The 18,728-nt window shown below is 39.8% G+C and overlaps 1 protein-coding gene across 5 annotated transcripts in view; it reads left to right on the forward strand.

Annotated features, from left to right (window-relative positions):
• Positions 1-18,728, forward strand: part of Ten-a (Teneurin-a transmembrane protein) — a 212,728-nt gene that overhangs the window by 154,536 nt on the left and 39,464 nt on the right. For 3 of the 5 annotated variants that reach the window (XM_089263254.1, XM_089263255.1, XM_089263257.1), the window contains 4 exons: positions 2,453-2,638; positions 7,923-8,069; positions 8,152-8,359; positions 11,522-11,548. In XM_089263254.1, the coding sequence (XP_089119380.1) occupies positions 2,453-2,638; positions 7,923-8,069; positions 8,152-8,359; positions 11,522-11,548 (568 nt within the window). The remainder of the gene's footprint in view (positions 1-2,452; positions 2,639-7,922; positions 8,070-8,151; positions 8,360-11,521; positions 11,549-18,728) is intronic. The other 2 variants (XM_089263256.1, XM_089263258.1) reach the window with 1 other exon arrangement.

Raw genomic sequence — 18,728 nt, forward strand, 5'->3', positions numbered from 1 at the left:
TGTGTGTGTGTGTGGGGCGGGGCGGGGCGTTGCAGAAGTTTGGGTAGTTTTATTTTATTTTTTTGCAAACTTTGCCCAGATTTTTACTTAAATTTTCATAGTTTTTATAGAAAGGGGCAAAGTGAAATGGAAATGCGAAAGATAATCGATGGCAAGAGTCGAAATATCTTTGTCGAAAGCTTAAGTATGGAAGCTTATTGTATTAAATGACTTAGGACTGAAATTAATGTAAATTTGATTTAGATTTAAAGCTTAGCTTTCAGCCTGGATCCGAAATCAGTCTTAGCAGAAACAGAAATTGGGTATATCCTTCTAGCTAATACTCGTTCAGAACTTATATGAAGCCTCATATATTGTCTAGGCAATCAGATGAGCTGCTAGACAGCTACTGCTTCAAGCATTTACTATAAAAAATGGTAAATAGTTGGGTATAAACTGCTAACTAATACTCGCTTATAGTTTGAGGGCAGCTTCATGCCTGGAGTAGTTGAGGGAGAAAGCAGATGAGCTTCTAGATAGCTACAGCTTCCAATACTAATTGAGATTTGAATTGGGTATACTCAGCCAAGTAATACTTGATCTGACCTCCGAATTGACTCTAATAATTCTTATGAGCTTCAAAGTAAATCGGAAGAAAAACCAGAAGAAAATGAAGTGAACTAACTAACTAATAGTCCTTCAAAGCTTAGCTTGAATAGATGAGTTTCGAAAGTCTCAAACTTTTTGTAAGACTTGATAGAAATAGGCAGAGCAAAAATGCTCAAATTCATTCAAGGCAAACCAAGGCATAGAATATATTGTATACATGTTGTAGATATTTTTTTGATTTACACTAAACTGAAGCTCTATAAAATATTTCATATATCATACATCATTAAAATAATTGAAGCATGGCCAGGTAGCACTACTTTATGATAAGACACTGATATAGAGGAGAAATTCAAAAGCCTTATCAAAGGCAACTGCATATGATGACTCTCCAGTGTTGTGAAATTCCTAAAAGCCAAAAGATTTGACAGCGAGAGAGTCGCTTCGATCGATCGCTTCGAGTGCCTGGCTGTGCTCCAAGCCTAATTAAATCATAAAAAAGAAATAATAAAACAAAATGAAATGGAGTCTGAAAGCCCCACTGGGAATGCAACTGGGGAATCAGCAGCAGCAGCATGCCCCACCCCCATCCCCGCGCGCCCACACACCTTTGTCATTCATTACGAATCTATGTCATATCATCTAGTACTAAAAGTCCATGAGGAGGCCCACCTTTGAGCTGGCAGCGCAATCAAATGAGCCGTTCGCCTGGCTGTAAACCAAGTTGGACGAGGTGGAACAATGGTGGGAACATCGTGGGGGGGGGGGCTGTATGTGAGCCATAAAAGCAGATGGCAACTAATGCAGTTATTATAGGGGCAGGCGGGGCGGCAGCCAGATGAGGCATGGCGTATGCTTGCACATAATGATGGTTTATCGCATGGACCGAATCCAAATTAGATGATGGCCATAAAGCCGAGCCTTCAATTAGGACCAAAAAAAAAAGTATATATATATGTAAGCCAAGAGGCCAAAAAGTCAGCCAGCAACAACAAATTTACCGATTACCGAAAACAACAGCGGCAGGAGCTGGAGGAGCTGGAGGAGCAAAGTGCCGAATGCCTCGGGTCCATAATCATTCCGAAGGATGGCGGCCCAATAAAACATGCAGCTTACGATGTAACCACTCGCAAACTGAACTTGGACACGGCGACAAAGACCAGAGTGCTCTCAAGTGGGTGTGGCAAGGGTAGCGGAGGCGGCAGACAGTAGGAGCAAGGGGCAAGAGGACTCGGGTCTGTGGGCACGCACGCCTAATTTGCTTAACTTTTTAGCACCGACTGGCGGCAAATACACACAGCCACGCCCCATCAGGTGGATGGGCGGTTGGCTGGTGGCTGACTGGGGCATGGTTGGGGGTCGAGGCGTAATGAAGCAGAGCTTCATAAAAATTCATTATTTATTTAATACGCAGGTTCGCCTGGGCAAATAAAATAAATTTACGCCTGCGACGCAAGCCAAAGAACAAAAGTCAACGTCGCATAGTGGGTTGGGGTTGGGGTTGGGGTTGGCCAGAGTGTGGGGGGCTGAAGCATTGTGGTGGCTGGGCCGGTGGATTCGGTGGGCTCTCAGCCACGTAAATGTTACATTTATAATGTTGTTTTTATGGTTCACTCGCTGGGGCCACATTTTACAGCCATAAGCCACGGCCAGCGAGTGCCAAGTGCGAAATGTAACGAGTGGAAATATCTCGTTGTTATTGTGTGTGTGTGTGTGTGTGTGGGTGGGGAGGGGGTGTGGGCTGGAATCACACTGCGTAGCACTTTAATGAATTTAAATGCACGACTTGAATATGGAATCTGAATTTACTTAACATAATCCTCTCTATATCCATCTCTCTCTCTCTCTCTTTCTCTCTCTATAGCTGTCTGCAGTTTGGACTGTGGCCGCAATGGCGTCTGCGAATCGGGCAAATGCCGCTGTAATACCGGCTGGACGGGCAACCTCTGCGATCAGCTGCCCTGCGATGCCCGCTGCTCGGAGCACGGCCAATGCAAGAATGGCACCTGCGTCTGCTCCCAGGGCTGGAACGGAAGACACTGCACGCTGCGTAAGTACCCAAAAGAAAAAAGGAAAATCAAGCTAAATGCAATTGAGGGGGGGAAAAAAAGCCGGCTGGCAATTAACTATTTATACGAGGTTTTGTGCATTTCCAATGCGAAAGTGTTTTGTCCATGTCTTCAGTGCTCCATTGCGGTCGACCGTTAGACAGTTGACCAACGACGCTGCTTGACCTCAACGACAATTGCAATTGCAGTTGCAGCTGTTGAGCATTCACAGCTGATGCTCAATCGATTAGCGATGCGCCAATCCGAAATGGAAGCAAGTAGGACAGTTGCAGTCGGGTGTTAACGACTGCAGAATACTCATTCGCGGTGCAGAATATTGAAGAATGTTAAGTTTCTACCTGGTATATAGTTCATAGTTGTAGCTCTAGTATTGATATTGTTTCTATTTTTCCCGATTTGCGATATATCTTTGGTATTATTTTGATCTTGAGTTATCAGCGTGTCTATATGCATTCAGAATTTCGTCTCTCTAGAACTTAAAAGTAACATATCTTGGCGCACCACGCTCCTAGTGAACATTAGGGGCAAGGCTTGACTATTTATCATATGATAATATATTCAAAATTGTAAGACATAAGCTTCTAAAGTGAAAAAATGTTGAAAATGATTTACGGACGGACAGTCAGACGGATAGACAGAGCAGCAGACGGACAGTAGTACTGACAGTCGAACGCATCCCGGACGGACAATCTAGCCAGACGTACAGCAAGACAGACATCCAGATGGACGAAAGTGTCAACGGACAATCGGACGGACTGTTGTATTAACAGTCGGACGGACGAATAGACGGACGGACAATTGTATTGGGCAGTCAAATAGACAGTCAGGCAGACAGTCAGACGGACAGTCAGACGGACAGTCAGACGGACAGTCAGACAGACAGTCAGCCGGGCAATCAGACAGACAGTCGTATGACAGCCGGACATACTGTCGTTCTGACAGTCGGACGGACAATCGGTCGAGTAGACGGACGGACTCTTGTACTGGTAGTCAAATGGACAGTCAAATAGACAGTCAGACGGACAGACAGCCAGTCAGACAAAGAGACGAACGGACAGAAAGGCAGACGGACGGACAGACAAACAGCACGACCAACATTCCACAAAGCTAATATACTCATTTCACTTTCATGAATGTGCATAAAAAGCGTAGCAACCGCAGCTGACATTCCACATTTCACATCGAGTTCGCAGCAGCAACAGCAACAGCAACAGCAGCAGCAGCAGCAGCAACTGCAACAGAAGCAGCAGCAACAATTTTGTCGCGTTGTGTCAAGCCAACCAAAAACATTGCGACATTACAGTTGCGCTATCTCCGTGCGACAAGTGCTACTCCCCCCTCTCTCTGTCTCACTCGCTCTCTTTATTGTTGCTGATATTGCCTGCAAGTCAAAGCAGTTGGTTGTTGTTGTTGTTGTTGCTGTTGCTGTTGTTGCTGCTTGCGCTTTTTATCAATATTTTTTGCACTTGCGCCAAAGTATTTTGTACATGTTTACGCCATTTGGCCAAGCGAACGGCAAAAGTGTCCCAGCACAGAGGAGGACACCCAAAACTAGGGGCGTGCCAGCTGCCTTAACGCTCTGCACTTGACAGTTTTGCCCGTCCTGATTTAACCAAGCAGCCGAACAACTTTTCGCCTTTCTCTTCTTCTTCTTGTTTTTTACTTTTGCTTTTCGTTTTTGGGTTTATTTTGGCAACTGTCAATTAAAGTGGCCAAGAGTCCCGCATTGGGTGGCTCAGTGGGTGGCTCAGTGGTTGGCTGACTGGCTCTTGCAGTGCAGCATGATAAGTAGCTATCGATTGACAGTGATTAAAACTTTAAAAACAAACAGTCATGTTACAAAAACATTTGCTGTGTGTAGAAACCAAGCTCTATGTGTGTGTGTGTGTTGGTGTGTGTGTGTGGGCTGGAGCCCCTGGTGACGGCGACGACGCGGTTCAGGCATGCATGTAATGGCATTACACATAGTTCTGCCTCAAAGGGGGCCATGTCTACGTATGTTGCCTGTCTACAGTTATCTCACTCGCACTATTACGCTTATTCTCTCTTTCGCTCTCTCTCTCTGTGTGTGTGTGTGTGTGTGTGTGTGTGTATTACATTTCGTTGACGTGTGCAAAACCAATAAAACTTCCGACGTCATTTCACTCAGGCCCAAGCAAAAGACACTTATCCCAGCCCCAGACACCGCCTCCACCTCCGCCCTCCCCTCCCTCTCTGCCGCCACTTGCAGACCTCCCGGTTTTTCGTCCATATAGAGTAGTGCTTGGAAGCCGCCATGTCGAACGCCATTCCCAATGGGAACTTCCTCTGACAACATACGGCCAAAAACGTTTTGAATCGATTCAAGTGTTGCAGCAGCGCCTCGCAGGGCGGCTGCGGTGTCAACGGGGGGAGAGAGAGCGGCCGGGCTTTTGGGGCTTTTTTTTCCAGTGGAGTGGTAGCTTAGACGTGCGAGTCACGCTTGCACAAGCACAAAGTGCCACCCAATATCCTGGCACACACACACTCACACACACATGCACACACACATGCACACATGCGAGCACGTTAACAAATACATGCATGTATGCTTGTATTTTTAGAAAGTACTTAACGACTTTGCAGTCCGCCTCGCTCTAGCACACACTATCTGTCTTGCTCTAGCACTACACATACGCGACACACACACTCACACATACACACACACACAATGCGGTAAAGTTTATTGAATTTGAGCAGAGATTTGTAACAAATTACACGACTGCAATCCCGAAATCTAGATACATTTTTATGTCTCTCAATCTCGAGGCCCCACAGCAGCCCACTTCTTTCCCCCCCCCCCCCTCCGCCAGCAGTAGGTGACATCTAATGTGGGCAAAGTTTCCCAAAATAGTCGTCGACATTTTATGCCGCACTTACGTTAAGTTATGTCGCATTTTCTCGTTTTTTTCTTTATTTTCTCAGATTTTTTTTTTATTAAAAGTCGGCGCCGAGATTTTACTATCTGCCATGGAAAATGGTAAAAAATTTCACATATATATTTTGCACAGATATATGCCATGCGATTAGAACTATAAAACTATGGCTATAAAAAGCGGCATGGTTTTATTAGCTGATGAGAAGAGTTGAGATTGCGGTAGCTGCTCTAGAGACAGCAGCTAAATTCTAGTTAGTTTCAGAACCAAACTTGTTAGTTAACTAGGCATAATCACGCCGAGTTTCAAGTTGAGCACATGCCCAACATCTGAGTTACCTGAGTCTGTTTACGTTTACCGAGGGTGAAATTCCCAAAACTATATCAAACTACGCTCAGCTATCGTAATAACTGACGTATGCAAAATTACAGCCCATGAGCTGCTAGAACAGTCGAGTTACTTGGGGCTAGACAAGCTTGCATATCTGAAAATTCGAGAGGTTCCTCAGATTCCGCGACGTTTGCCAAGCTACAACCAAACAGCTGCCAGAACAGTCGAGTTACTTGAGGTAAGCCGAGCTTGGCTAGCTGCAAATCCCATAAGTTCCTTCGATTCCACGCATTTATTGACAGCCATCGAGCTGCTCGTGGCTAATCTAAGTTTTCGTAATGGCATTGCAGTGGATTTTCGTGTTTCGTGCTGGCTGAAACTATGCAACTTTTTGACAGATTTCTGCATGTGGTAAACTTAGCATAATGCCAATGCACACGTACACAAACACACACAGAGAGAGAGAGAGACACACACACGTGCACATGCTTGGCTGGGAGAGGTCTCATGTAAATTGTTTGTGCAAAGGCAGCAGCGTCAGCAGACATCGTTCAAATATTGGCAGCAACACTTGACGTTATTGCCAATATGTGTAGTGTACAAACACACACACATACTCATGCAAACGCGCGCAGGCATTGGTGTATGTGTGTGCGAGTCGTAAACAGGAAGGCAGTTACGACAAGGAAGTCATTTTATGCGCCGCAAACTTTTTAACATACCGGAAGTTGAGTTAGCGTCGAGGTTACCCATTTTGCAAATGACACATGTCAAGTGACATTAACTTTGCGTCAAATGCTCAAATGCTGCCATGTCATTGTTGTTGTTGTTGTTGCTGTTGCTGTTGTTGCTGTCGTGGAACAAACAAATAAACCCCAAACCTCCAGCTCGCAACTCGCAAACCCCAAGCCCCAAGACCTATCCACAATCCAAGCCCCAGGCCCAGCCAAACGAAGGCCCATCAACGGTGGCATCTATCGTTACGTTTCGTTTGCTTTTTATGTTTACTGTTTTGTAGATTTCTCCACATTTCGTTTATGATGTTGTGTATGTGCGTGCGAAGGGCACTTTTGCCCTGGTCCTGGCCCCTCACTTCAGTCCCCATCCCTCTGCTCTGTCCCAGCTCAGGTCTCAGCCCCGAAAATCTCAAGCGCCAAGCCCGAACGATATCCTTCACCCGCTCTCCACTCACGACGCACTTGAGCGCGCCTGGAAGAGTCGTCAAACATTAACATTATTTTTATATTAATGCTCTTCACTCGCGGCACGTATGAAATAAAAAATAATCAACAACAAAATGTCAAGCACTCGCTGCAGCTCACAAACTACTCGCGCTGTTACTTTAAGCTCATCATTAAATTTTAATCGCCTCGATTCGCTGGAATTCACAAACGATTTCAGCATTTCGATTGCTTCACTTTTGCTGTTTGCTCGCTGGATTGCGGATCTTCTCGGTAATCGTTGACATTTGTCAGTCGTTCGCATTGACTGATGGAATGGGACGGGCCTCTACAAGTCTGCTAAATCGAATTCTTTTGTATTCGTTAATAGGCTTTCTCTCTCTGTCTCTCTATCCCTCTCTGTCACTACTAGAGAAGGATCTCTTCCCTCTGTGGCTGACTTGTTGTTAGGCTGCTTCTTTTCAAAGTCCTTGGATGTGAGGCTTGTTTCTCTGTTTCTCTTTCACCTCTATAGAGAGAATGTTTACTTGCATTCCATCTCTTTCTCTTTATCTCCCTCTCTCTCTACAATATTTTATATGCAGATCTTTTCTTAATTCTCTAACCTCTCTTCACCGAAGAGAGATCTTCACTAATTCTGCCTTAAATCTCGCCGTCTATCTCCTCTCTCTGATATACTTACTCTTGATCCGTCCTTCATCTCTTTCTCTTCTCTTCCTGTCTATTTTTCTTCCTCCCACTGCAAATCCCAAACCACATTCTTCATCTTCTCTCTGCTCCCTGTTATTCGATTTACAATTTGCATATCAAACATCTACGCACTCATTCACTCACTCTGTCCTTCTCTCTTCTTTCCATAGCTGGTTGCGAGAACGGCTGCTCACGGCACGGTCAGTGCACTCTGGAGAATGGCGAATATCGTTGCGATTGTATTGAAGGCTGGGCGGGCAGCGACTGCTCCATAGCATTGGAGATGAACTGCAAGGACAACATTGATAACGATGGCGGTAAGTGGACTCAAGCGAAATGAAATCTCTCTTTGGCAGAGCTGCGAAACGAACGTGTACGACTAACTCTCTTCATGCGCAGATGGTATGACCGATTGTTCAGATAGCGAATGCTGCTCGCATCCAGCCTGCTCCGAGCACATTATGTGTCTCTCCTCCAACGATCCAGTCGAAGTGCTGCTGCGCAAGCAGCCTCCCTCGGTGACCGCGTCGTTCTATCAGCGCGTCAAGTTTCTGATCGAGGAGAATTCGGTTCAGTCGTACGCCCACATGGACGAGTACAGCGAGAAGTAAGTACAATGCCAAAATTCATGTATTAGCTATTATATCCGGGGCCCATTTATATCCATATATGCTGTATTAATTCCTAGTGCGCAGTTTAGATCAACAATATAACGAATGGATGAGGCTTATAAATATATTGAGCAATTGTTTAATCAATTTTAATTTACATATTATCGACTTATCGATTTATCGAGTTTGTGATTTACCGATTACTTTCAGTTAAGATTCAAGAGTTTTGGTTTAGTTTTAGTTTTGATATTATCGATTCCACGACATTGGAATAGGAAGATTAAAATGATGATCATGATGATGATGATGATGATAAAGTCGGTCATATGTTAAGCGTATATAATACTATATGCTCTATGCTTGTATACATAAATGTACTCGTAAATCATTTTATATATATCAACATCTATATATCTATATATATATAAAGACCTGCATATCTCTAACATATATAATAATAACTGTACATTCATGTATGCACCACAGAGACGAGTCTCAGATCGTCAGATCTGTTGCCGATTTTCATTTAGCCATTATATATCGCTGCCTAATCTTACGTTTTGTGGTACTGCATCAACGAAGAGAAAAAGCTCAAATTTTCTATAATATTTTATGATTGCTTTTTGCGTTTTATTCACTTTTCCTTTCAAAAATAAAAAAAAAAAAATATTATATTTACATTGTGTATATACATATATGTGTGTATACATATCGGTTGATATGTATACATGCATATATATCTATATATAATCATTATATAACTCTAGATATATATTTGAGTTTTCTTTATGCTTTCACAAAAGTTATTTAATCCTCTACAAAAGAAAATTGTTATTGAAACTTGTTTACATATGTTTTCAAACTTTCAACTAAACACATTCAAAAGTAGTCTCAACAAATCTAAAAAAAAAAAAAAAATTGAAAAAAAATACCAAAAAAAAATGAAAAAAAAAATCAAAATACCCGCAATCACATTCCCACAATCCCTTACGCCTCTCTCCCCTCAATGAGTCTATCATTTATGCGTTGGACGTGCTACAAGCTGACCTGAAAAAAATGAAGAAGAAATATATTTGAAAAATTTCCAAATAGAAAACAGAAAGAAACAAAGTGTTGAATTAACGTTTACGTTTTTTCGTCTCATTCTACTTGTGCTTGAGTTCTATTTTTTTCACTTTATCAGTTCCTTAAGTTTCTCTGGTCTTACAAAAATACTAAAAATACCGATTTGGAAAAGAAAAATACTAAATGTCGCCTAGAGCGACCAAATTATCTCCTAGTTTGAGCTTTTTCTTTTCTTGCCTGCCTCAAAAGTAGAAGGAACTTAAAAAAAAGCAAAGCTTCAAAAGAGCAAAAGGACAAAAAAATTTCTGTAATTTTTAAATTTAGTATTTCTTTAAACAGCTTATAAGTTTACAATTTGTTTTACTTTCTCCTTGATTTTACGAAACTACGTTTGTCTATTATAATATGAATAGTCCATCCAAAAAAAAAAAAAAACAAAAAAAATATGAAAACTGTTTTTCAAGAAATCCAAAGCGAAAATAATGATAGCACTTCATTGAGTATGTGTGTTGTCTAGTGTTCTACCTCCTTGTGTTTGTCTAACCCCAAAAAAAAAAAACTATATATGATGACAATGAAATACTAAAAATACAAACGTTCGTGATAAACAGTGCAAGAATAATGATAATAAAAAATATAATGAGTACAATGATATCTTGCCATATATATATACTACATAAGAATACATATCTATGTACATACATATAGGTATTTGGTTTCCCAGGATATATTTAGGTGTTTTAACCAATATAGAGAGAGAGCTGAAATAAACTTGGTCATAAAATATTACTTATATATATAGTTTATATGTATATACTATATATATACACTGTATATTTACCAGTTTACATTGAGTTCTTTCTTTGGATCTCATTTGCACTTGGTTCGCCAGAGGTTTCGCCTCATCATGAACTAGTAGTTCTTTTGTTTCGTTCGTTTATTAAGAGTTGAGCGAACTTCTGCTCGCCCAGATGTGAGTGAGAATTTATGTTTGATTTGCTTGGGTTCGGTTCGTATCGTATTTCTTTGCTCTTTGTTTCCAATACAGTTTGATTTGGTTTTTGGTTTTGTTGATATTTCTGGAACTATATTCGATAAGTGTATGCGAAATGCGAGAACCAAACAATTAACCACGGTCAAATAGTCGAAAGTGTACTTTTTTGTTGTTGTTTTTTCGTTTTTACGATATTGTGATTGTGAGTCAAAAGACAACAGAAGAAGAAAACTAACGAAAAATTGACAATCAGATGGAAATTTATTATATATGTATATTCATATATATATATATAAACTAAATCCATTTTGACTGTGTGTGTATCGATTATTTTTCGATTTTTCATTTTCGATTAAGAAGTATCTCTCATTTCTCGTAACTGTGTGTGTCTAAAGCGAATTGATTTTGTTGGTTTTCTTGAGAGTATTCCTTATGATTTGTAAGTAATATTAACATACGATATCCTAAGTTCAACATTTAACCAACTAACCATATACTACTAAAAATGAATATCGAAACGTATATCGCTGCAATCAAACAATCGAAACCCCCCGACCCCCACAAAAAGAAGTCCAAAGATGCCCAAACGCTATCTGAAGTCTAGAAAAAAACCAGATGTTAAATACCAAAAAAATTAAGTGTGTTTCGTCAAATGTGTTTTTTGCTTTTATTTTTAACGTGTAACGTTTAATGTATTTTTCATTTCAATTAAACAATTGCTTTAGTTTCAAGCTAAGCTAAAGTCATCTAGGTATGCCTCATACACATATATCGCCAAGCGATACCAAAAAAAAAAGAGTATATATTAAAAAAAAAAACAAAAAGAAAAATATCTCAACTATGATTCAATTCGTTAACGAAAAGCATTCTTGTCTTTTAATTTCTTTTTTATTGTCCTGTCAATTAATTGTGTACTGTCCTACTCTGTTGCTGTGGCTCGATACCTTCATGTTGTGTGCTAAAACAAAACAAAAAAATCCAAATCAATCAAATTTCAACACAAAAAACTTGTTGCATTTGCCTTGCAATCAACCTAACTAAAAAACAAAAAATTAATTGAAAAAAAAAAATACTACGTTTCAACCTCGTGAACTTGTAGTCTCTTCTGGAGCTCGTTCACACCTTGGTAAGTCGAAAAAAAAATACAAAAAAAAAAAAAAACAAAAAATTTTAAACTTGCAAGGACATACAGGCGTAAGAAAATACCAAAAATTAAAAAATACTTTTTGTCATTTCATTTGGCCTGAGCCTCGTAGACGCCAACAATTTTTGGTTTGATTTTCCATTTTCAGTTCAGTACATTCAAAGTCATCTAACTGCATCGAGTTTTTCAGTTTTCTTACTCCACATAAGCATCATGCATCTCAAAAACTTTCCAATATACAAAAGTTTCTTTCATAACATATTCAATCTAATTTTTTTCGACTCTTTTTTTTCGTATCCAATAAAAAGATCTCGCTCAATATTCATTATTATATACTTCATTATTAATAGAAAAGAAAACAAACATTTTTTTTACTTTCGTTAAAAGTTACAGCAGAAAATATACTGCAAATTATAGGAAATTCTTTGAAATACTATTACAGTATTTTCCTATATTATCACATTGAATTTCTGTAGTATTTTCTGCTGTAGCTTATAACTCGAGACGCTCCGTTCCACATCCAACTGTTCTCAGTCCAATGCATACACATACCTGAAATTTGTTGTTCGTTAATACTCTCTCATTTCTCACTTGATTATTATCAATTAAACCGTTCAAAGTGCCCCAAAAGTTTACAATTCATCGATGTAAATAAATAAAATCCCAAGCTCCAAATTAAATATGCCAGCGAAATGTAATTAAAGCCAAAATACAGGGAAAACATATCAGAAATACTATATGTATATTTTTTAATACATATACATATATATACATTTTTTTTATTGCTCTCACGCATTTTTCCCTTGTCAAAGGAATTCCATTAAAAGGCATATTTTCATATATATTTTTTATTTATATTTATACAGGGCCATAAACAAAAAGTAAAAAAAATTAAAAAAAAAAAAAAAAAACGCAACTGCAAGAGAAAATTTATATTATGGATATAATCCAACTATATATTTGTATTTGTATTTGTATTTGTATTGTATTTGTATTTGTATTTGTATTTGTATTCGAATTTGTATTTGTATGTGTTATGTGTACGTGTCTATGTGTATTTAGTTGGTTATTCACTTTTGTTACGCCCACCGCCCCCCAGCCCAGCCCAGACCCCCGCGCCCTCTTTCACAACACCCTCTCTCTCTCTCTCTCTCTTTCGCTCGCTCGCTCATTTTACGATTAACAACTATTAACACGCATACTAACAGCCACAAACAACAAAACAAGAACAACAACAACAACAGCTACAACAGATTCCACAGATACCTCACAAGAAATGTCATTCGATTATTGTTTCGATTATTTTGTTATCGATTTTTTTGGCATGAGCATACATACGATCGTGTATTTGTTGAATTTATGTTTTACGAATCAGTCACTCGCTCGCAACACCAAAATACTCTCCAACTTTCTTTCCATCTCTCTCAAGCTCTGTCTCTCTCTACCACTCTCACTATCTCTCTCTCTCTCTCTCTCTCTCTCTCTCTCTTTCTCGTGTCACTCGTTACCACAACAACAAAAAAGTTCACCATTAAACTAAGCAAATTTCTTTGTCATTCCACCAAATCCAATTGTTTTACCAGTTTGGTTCTTCATTTGGTTTTCGACTCATCAAATTTCTCATTTCGTTTCGTTTTTTGTTTGTCTCAACTCTTGCGCTAATCCATCCAGTCCGAATCACTTCAACCACTCTATATACCACGCTCTATATTGATCTTCTTCTTTTCTTCTTCTCTCATTTATGTGTTTTTTTCGGTTTTGATCAAAGCTTTTTACTCGAATATTTTCAAAAAAAATATATTTATATATATAAAAAAAAAAAAACTCATCTAATATATATATAATGTATTTTGTTCCTACTATATTTAGAGAGAGTAACGAAACATGTTTTGTTTGTCGCTTTTAAAAATATTATCATTTTTCACATCAAATATAATGAAAGTATTATATCAAACTGAAATTAGTTAGCAAGTCGCGACTTGCAACAACAACAATTACAACTACAACAATAATTACAACAAATAAATAGGTCTTCAGTATCAAAAGCAGCTACTTGAATATATATATAGCTTTATCTCTACATGTAACTGAACTGAAGAACAAAACCAAAAATCAATTATAATATAAAGCAAATGAAATTTAAAAGAAATACTATATATATCCTTATATGTTCCCAAAAAAAGAAAAAAAAAATCAAATGAAATAAAATATATCAAAACAAAACAAAAAAAAACCCCAAAATCTCCTTCCCAACGTTATCCCAAGTGTCCTATTTGTCTGCGTCTAAGCCATTTGTTTATATGTTTTCCAAATACAGCAAACAAAACATCACACACAAACACCTACACACACACACACACACATACACTCACACTCACACACATTCACCTATCCATATACAGATAACGCTCAATTAAAGCACATCCCAAAAGGATGTTTAACAAAAAAAACAAGAAGAAAAAATACAAAAAATAATGAAAAAGAAAAAACTAGATCAAGAACATTTTTTTTACAACAATTCAGAATGCAATTTTTGTCCACGAACTATATTTTATTTCTTTCCTTTTCTCTCTCTTCTGTTCACTCAAATTTCTCTAATTAAATATATAAAAACATTTTTTATTTAATATGTTTTTATGCATTTCGGTTTAATTACGTATAAAAATGTGATATTTTCCACGGCTTTAAGGTAATTGATTGTCTGAAATGGGTTCGAAAATAGGTCAAAAAAAAGGCTTTCTGCTCGATTATAAATTACTCACTAATTGAGTTAAGTAATTAGCTAATTAGCTAAAAGAAAGAAACAACAAGAGAAGGCAAAATTTAATTAGATAACTACTCTTGCCACGGTTCGGCACAGCCGAAGTCTGAAATATCCCAGCAGTTGCATATGATGTTTACTAAGTTTGCTAATCGTAAGTGGAAATGATACGATAAATGTGTATAGGGATAGGTTATACATATATGGAGTGAATATAGTGAATACATAAGTACAACTAAACGTTGCACTAGTAATCCCAATCTATGACTAATCTCTATTCTAGTTCATGATTTCAATTTGTTTAGATTCTTTTCTTTCACTTAGTAATTTATGTACGGGTAATCTCAATGGAATCTTATTCTAGTTTACTTCGTAAACGTGTCCATATTTCTAATTGGATTTGAGTAATATCATCAGAAAATTCTCAGAAAGAGCTCTATACTAGATATCGAATTATTGAGTCTGAGATTTCAGAGAAGCATCTTCACCATCAGTTAGATCTTCAGATGAATTTTACCAATAAATAAAAGAAAATCAACAATATTTTGATAGGATATATATCTAGAGAAGCAACTATTAATATATCATATCCATCAATCTGAATTATATTGTAACACTCACTATTAATAGAAATCCAAATAAAATATGCCTCTGCTCGGATTACTGTTACTATTTAAGCATACTAAGCCTCGACTAATATGCATACTATATTAGTTTTTAGCATAAGCTCTGATGCCATATTTATTTATTACAGCACAAGCTAATGTGACCCCTGTGTGGGGGAGGTGCTTGAAGTCCCTTTGTAGTGCTTATATCTCTTTATATACATACATACATATATACTTATCTATCTTTAGCGCTCAAGTTGGGCTTGGGGTTGGGTTTGGGGTTGGGGTTGGGCTTGGGCCGCTGTCTTCTGACAGCATATAACCATAATCGCTGGCGACTCCTGCTAACTACTGGCTGTCAGCTCCTGCTCCAGCATCAGCGACCCTGCATAACTCGACCGAACAGCAGCAGACACCGCAACGCAATTATAAGGTAGTCCGAGGAGTATTTGGAGTGTCAGACGTGGTGAATGCCATGGAAACTGGGTGACATTGTTATTGCGATTGTTGTTGTTGTTGTTGCTGTTGCTGTTGCTGTTGCTCCGATGATAAAAGGAAAGCCAAGCAAATGCGATACGGGCTGCTCTGTCTTGGCTAGAGCTGTGACTGGGCCAACAGGCAGCAGCGAGGGAATGGAGCTGGTGCTGTTGCTGGTGCTGGGATTGGGATTGGGGCCGGGCTGGATGCCCCACGAGTGTCGCCTTGTCAACGTCTTTGGTGCGCGGGTTTTTGGCTTTTGTCTGCCTTTTTACCTCGTTGCCTTTATGCTGCTCAAGTGCCAGCGCTTTTGCTCAAATACAAAAAAATAGAGAGAGAGAGAGAGAGAAACAAAACGAGGAGGGGGCTCGCAGCTGGGTGGGGCTGAGTATCAGCGAACAATGGCCATGGCGGCACATTGAAAAGTTTTTGCTACTTGCAACGGGGCAAATGCAAAAATTGTTAACAATAGAAAATAATACAACGAAGCAGCAGGCAAAGCAGCAGACGCGCAAAAAAAAAACAAAGTGAGCACAGGCAGAGGCGGAGTGCCATACAACAATAACAACAACAAGGAGAGCATCAACAGCAACAACAACAAATAAAGCTGACTAAAAATTAAACAATAAACAATGGCGGGGCGACTATAGATTACTTCCTGTTTTGGCTTCCATTTTGGGTTGACTTCAACTTCTGCTTCTTCCTGACAACGAATGGGGCAGCACACAGAGGCAGAGTGAGAGAAGGAGAGAGAGAGAGAGAGAGAGAGAGAGAGGGAGGGGGATAGGAAGTGGGTGACTGTCATGAATGTGGCGTCTGCCTTGGCCCTTTGTTGGATTTGCTGTTGAAAGTTGCTGAAGAAAGCCATAAGGAAGCGCCGGCAGCAGCAACTCTCCAGTGCTGGCAAACGGCGCCCCATTTCCTTGCGACTACTACAGCACCGTCTCTCTCACTCTACAGACACACACACACACAGAGAGACAGATTCCCTGTGGCACCCGTTTTGCATTAGGTGTGGTTAGTTTACCCGCTAAGTGGTTTTTGCCAACCAGCTAATGTAAGTCTTTCTCTGATTCTCATATTTGTCTACTGTTGCACGCCCTCTCTCCGCCCTCCTCTCGTTTCGCTCTCGCTCTCGCTCTTGCAATCTCGCGGGCCGTGTCCTTGGCAGTCGGGATTTGCAGCACTAAGCTTGTCCCCTGTCCCCTGTCCCCTGTCGCCTGTCCTTTGTCTTAGACTTAAACTGATTAACCGGCGTCCGTCTCATCATCAGCAAGTGGCCAGACCCTGAGGCCAAAATGATGACAGTTGCTGCGGCTGAGCGCAAAGAAAGCCAACGAGAAAATGCAGTCAACAGCAGACTTCTGACAACGGTTTTTCGTGCTCTGAATAAGCTTCAACTTCACAGATAAACTCTTGAGAGCTTAAGAACTGCTTGAAATTCGCTAAAAACCTTGAATAGCAAGATGAGAGCCATTGAATACTGTGTATATGTGTATGTAGATGTACAGATATATTTATACATACAGTTGTGGCAGCAGGAATGACAGAAGAGTGAGAGAGTATTTGAAAAATATGTAATTGGTCGTAAGACAAGGTAGAATAGGAGCGAGTTAGTGGATTGATAATATATGAATGATACGAGTGAGATCAACGGGAATGGAAAGAGGCACAATGATGAGGGAAGATTTGAGTTAGTCTTTGACAGTATTTCTCTGTCTCTCTTTCATTTGTTCTGCACTATATATATATATAAAAAGGAAGAGAAGAAGGAAAAGAATTGTAGAAAGAGGGAAGAAACACTTTCTTCTCATATTCTCTGTATCTTTTATTTCGCTCTGCTGCTCTTTCTCCTTCCGATTCTAGCCTGCTCATGCTATCTCTCTTTCTCTTTCTAGCTTACATTAGCCTAATCTCTCACTATCTATATTTCTTGTTCTCTCTAGCTCTCTTCTGCTCTCTCGCTCTTTCCACACCGATTCTTTTTTCTCATACCTTCGATGTCCTTATATTATTCGTACTCTTCTTTGCCTTCTCCCTTTCTCTCTTGCTTTCTTTCTTACAGTCTCTTGGTCTCTCAATTTCTTTGTCACTCCACCTTTATCTCTCTCTCTCTCTCGTAGTCTTTATCGTTCCCATTCTTGCTCACTTTATACCCAAGTGTTCCTCTAGAGCATACATTTTTACTCGCTCGCACCTTCCCTTATATCTCTCTCTTCCTCATTCTCTCTCTCATTCCTTCCCCCCATTTCGATCCGTTTCAATCCTATCATCTCCTTTCGTACAGCGCCAACTCTTTGGTTGATTACCACTACGTTCCCTTACGAGCTTAGTTCATTCAAATTAACGTAGTCCTTCAATACACTTTGGTCTCCCTCGCTCTCTCTCTCTCTCTCTCTCTCTCTCCTCATGCATATGTATGCATCCATATATACATACATATATAGATGTATTCGGTTGCACGTATTGCAAATAAATTAAAAACTTGCCATTCCGAATGTTTTCATAGTCGTTGTCGCGTTTCCATTGTTGTTATCAATGTGGCCACATTCCCTGCAAATTTCCTCTCTGCTACACCTTCTCCCGCTCTCTCTCTCTCTCTCTCTCTCACTTGCTCTCCCTCTGTCTCTGTCGCTCGTCTTGCTCTTTGCTGTTGTTAATGTCAGGAATCGCCGTTGCCAGTGTGAAGAAAAAAGCACAAAAATTACAGCGTACAAGTTGCACATAAACCAAAATTAATACCCGTATAACTTACACACACACACACACACACACAACCACATATACACAGACAGAGACAGTCTGCAGACAGTTGCCTGTAAAAACTCAAAAGTTGAGGTTAGGGCGAGCGAGCGAGCTCCGGGCCTTAAATAGCCAGCCGCCGGCTAGGCCAGGGGCACAGCGGGACACATTGGCGCCCAATAGAAATGGTAAAAATGAAAGAGACTGAGGAAGAGCGAAAGAGACAGAGAGAGCGGCAAAAAATAGCGATAAACTGAATGAGAAACTAACCAGCTGCAAAAGCCGACTTATAGATACCCTAGCTGAAGCTTGATCCCATGCGAAAGTTAAGATCTCACATTAAGTCTGTGATAGTTGCCTGCAGGCCTAAGAAAATGGGCATATAATGCAGTATATAGAATATATAGAGACCTTATATATCATATATAGATCTCTGTCTGCAGTTGAGTTCAAACAGAACTGCGATCAGCTGGATCTGTAGCGAAGGCCTTGCAAAAGAAAAGGGGAAATAGTACACAAATTAACTAAATACATACATATGTATATCAGTGGCAGGCCAGCACGCCCTTCTATG

The sequence above is a fragment of the Drosophila navojoa genome, chromosome X (genome assembly GCF_054131105.1).
Source record: "Drosophila navojoa isolate 15081-1374.11 chromosome X, UAZ_NAV_1.0, whole genome shotgun sequence".
NCBI lineage: Eukaryota > Metazoa > Arthropoda > Insecta > Diptera > Drosophilidae > Drosophila > Drosophila navojoa.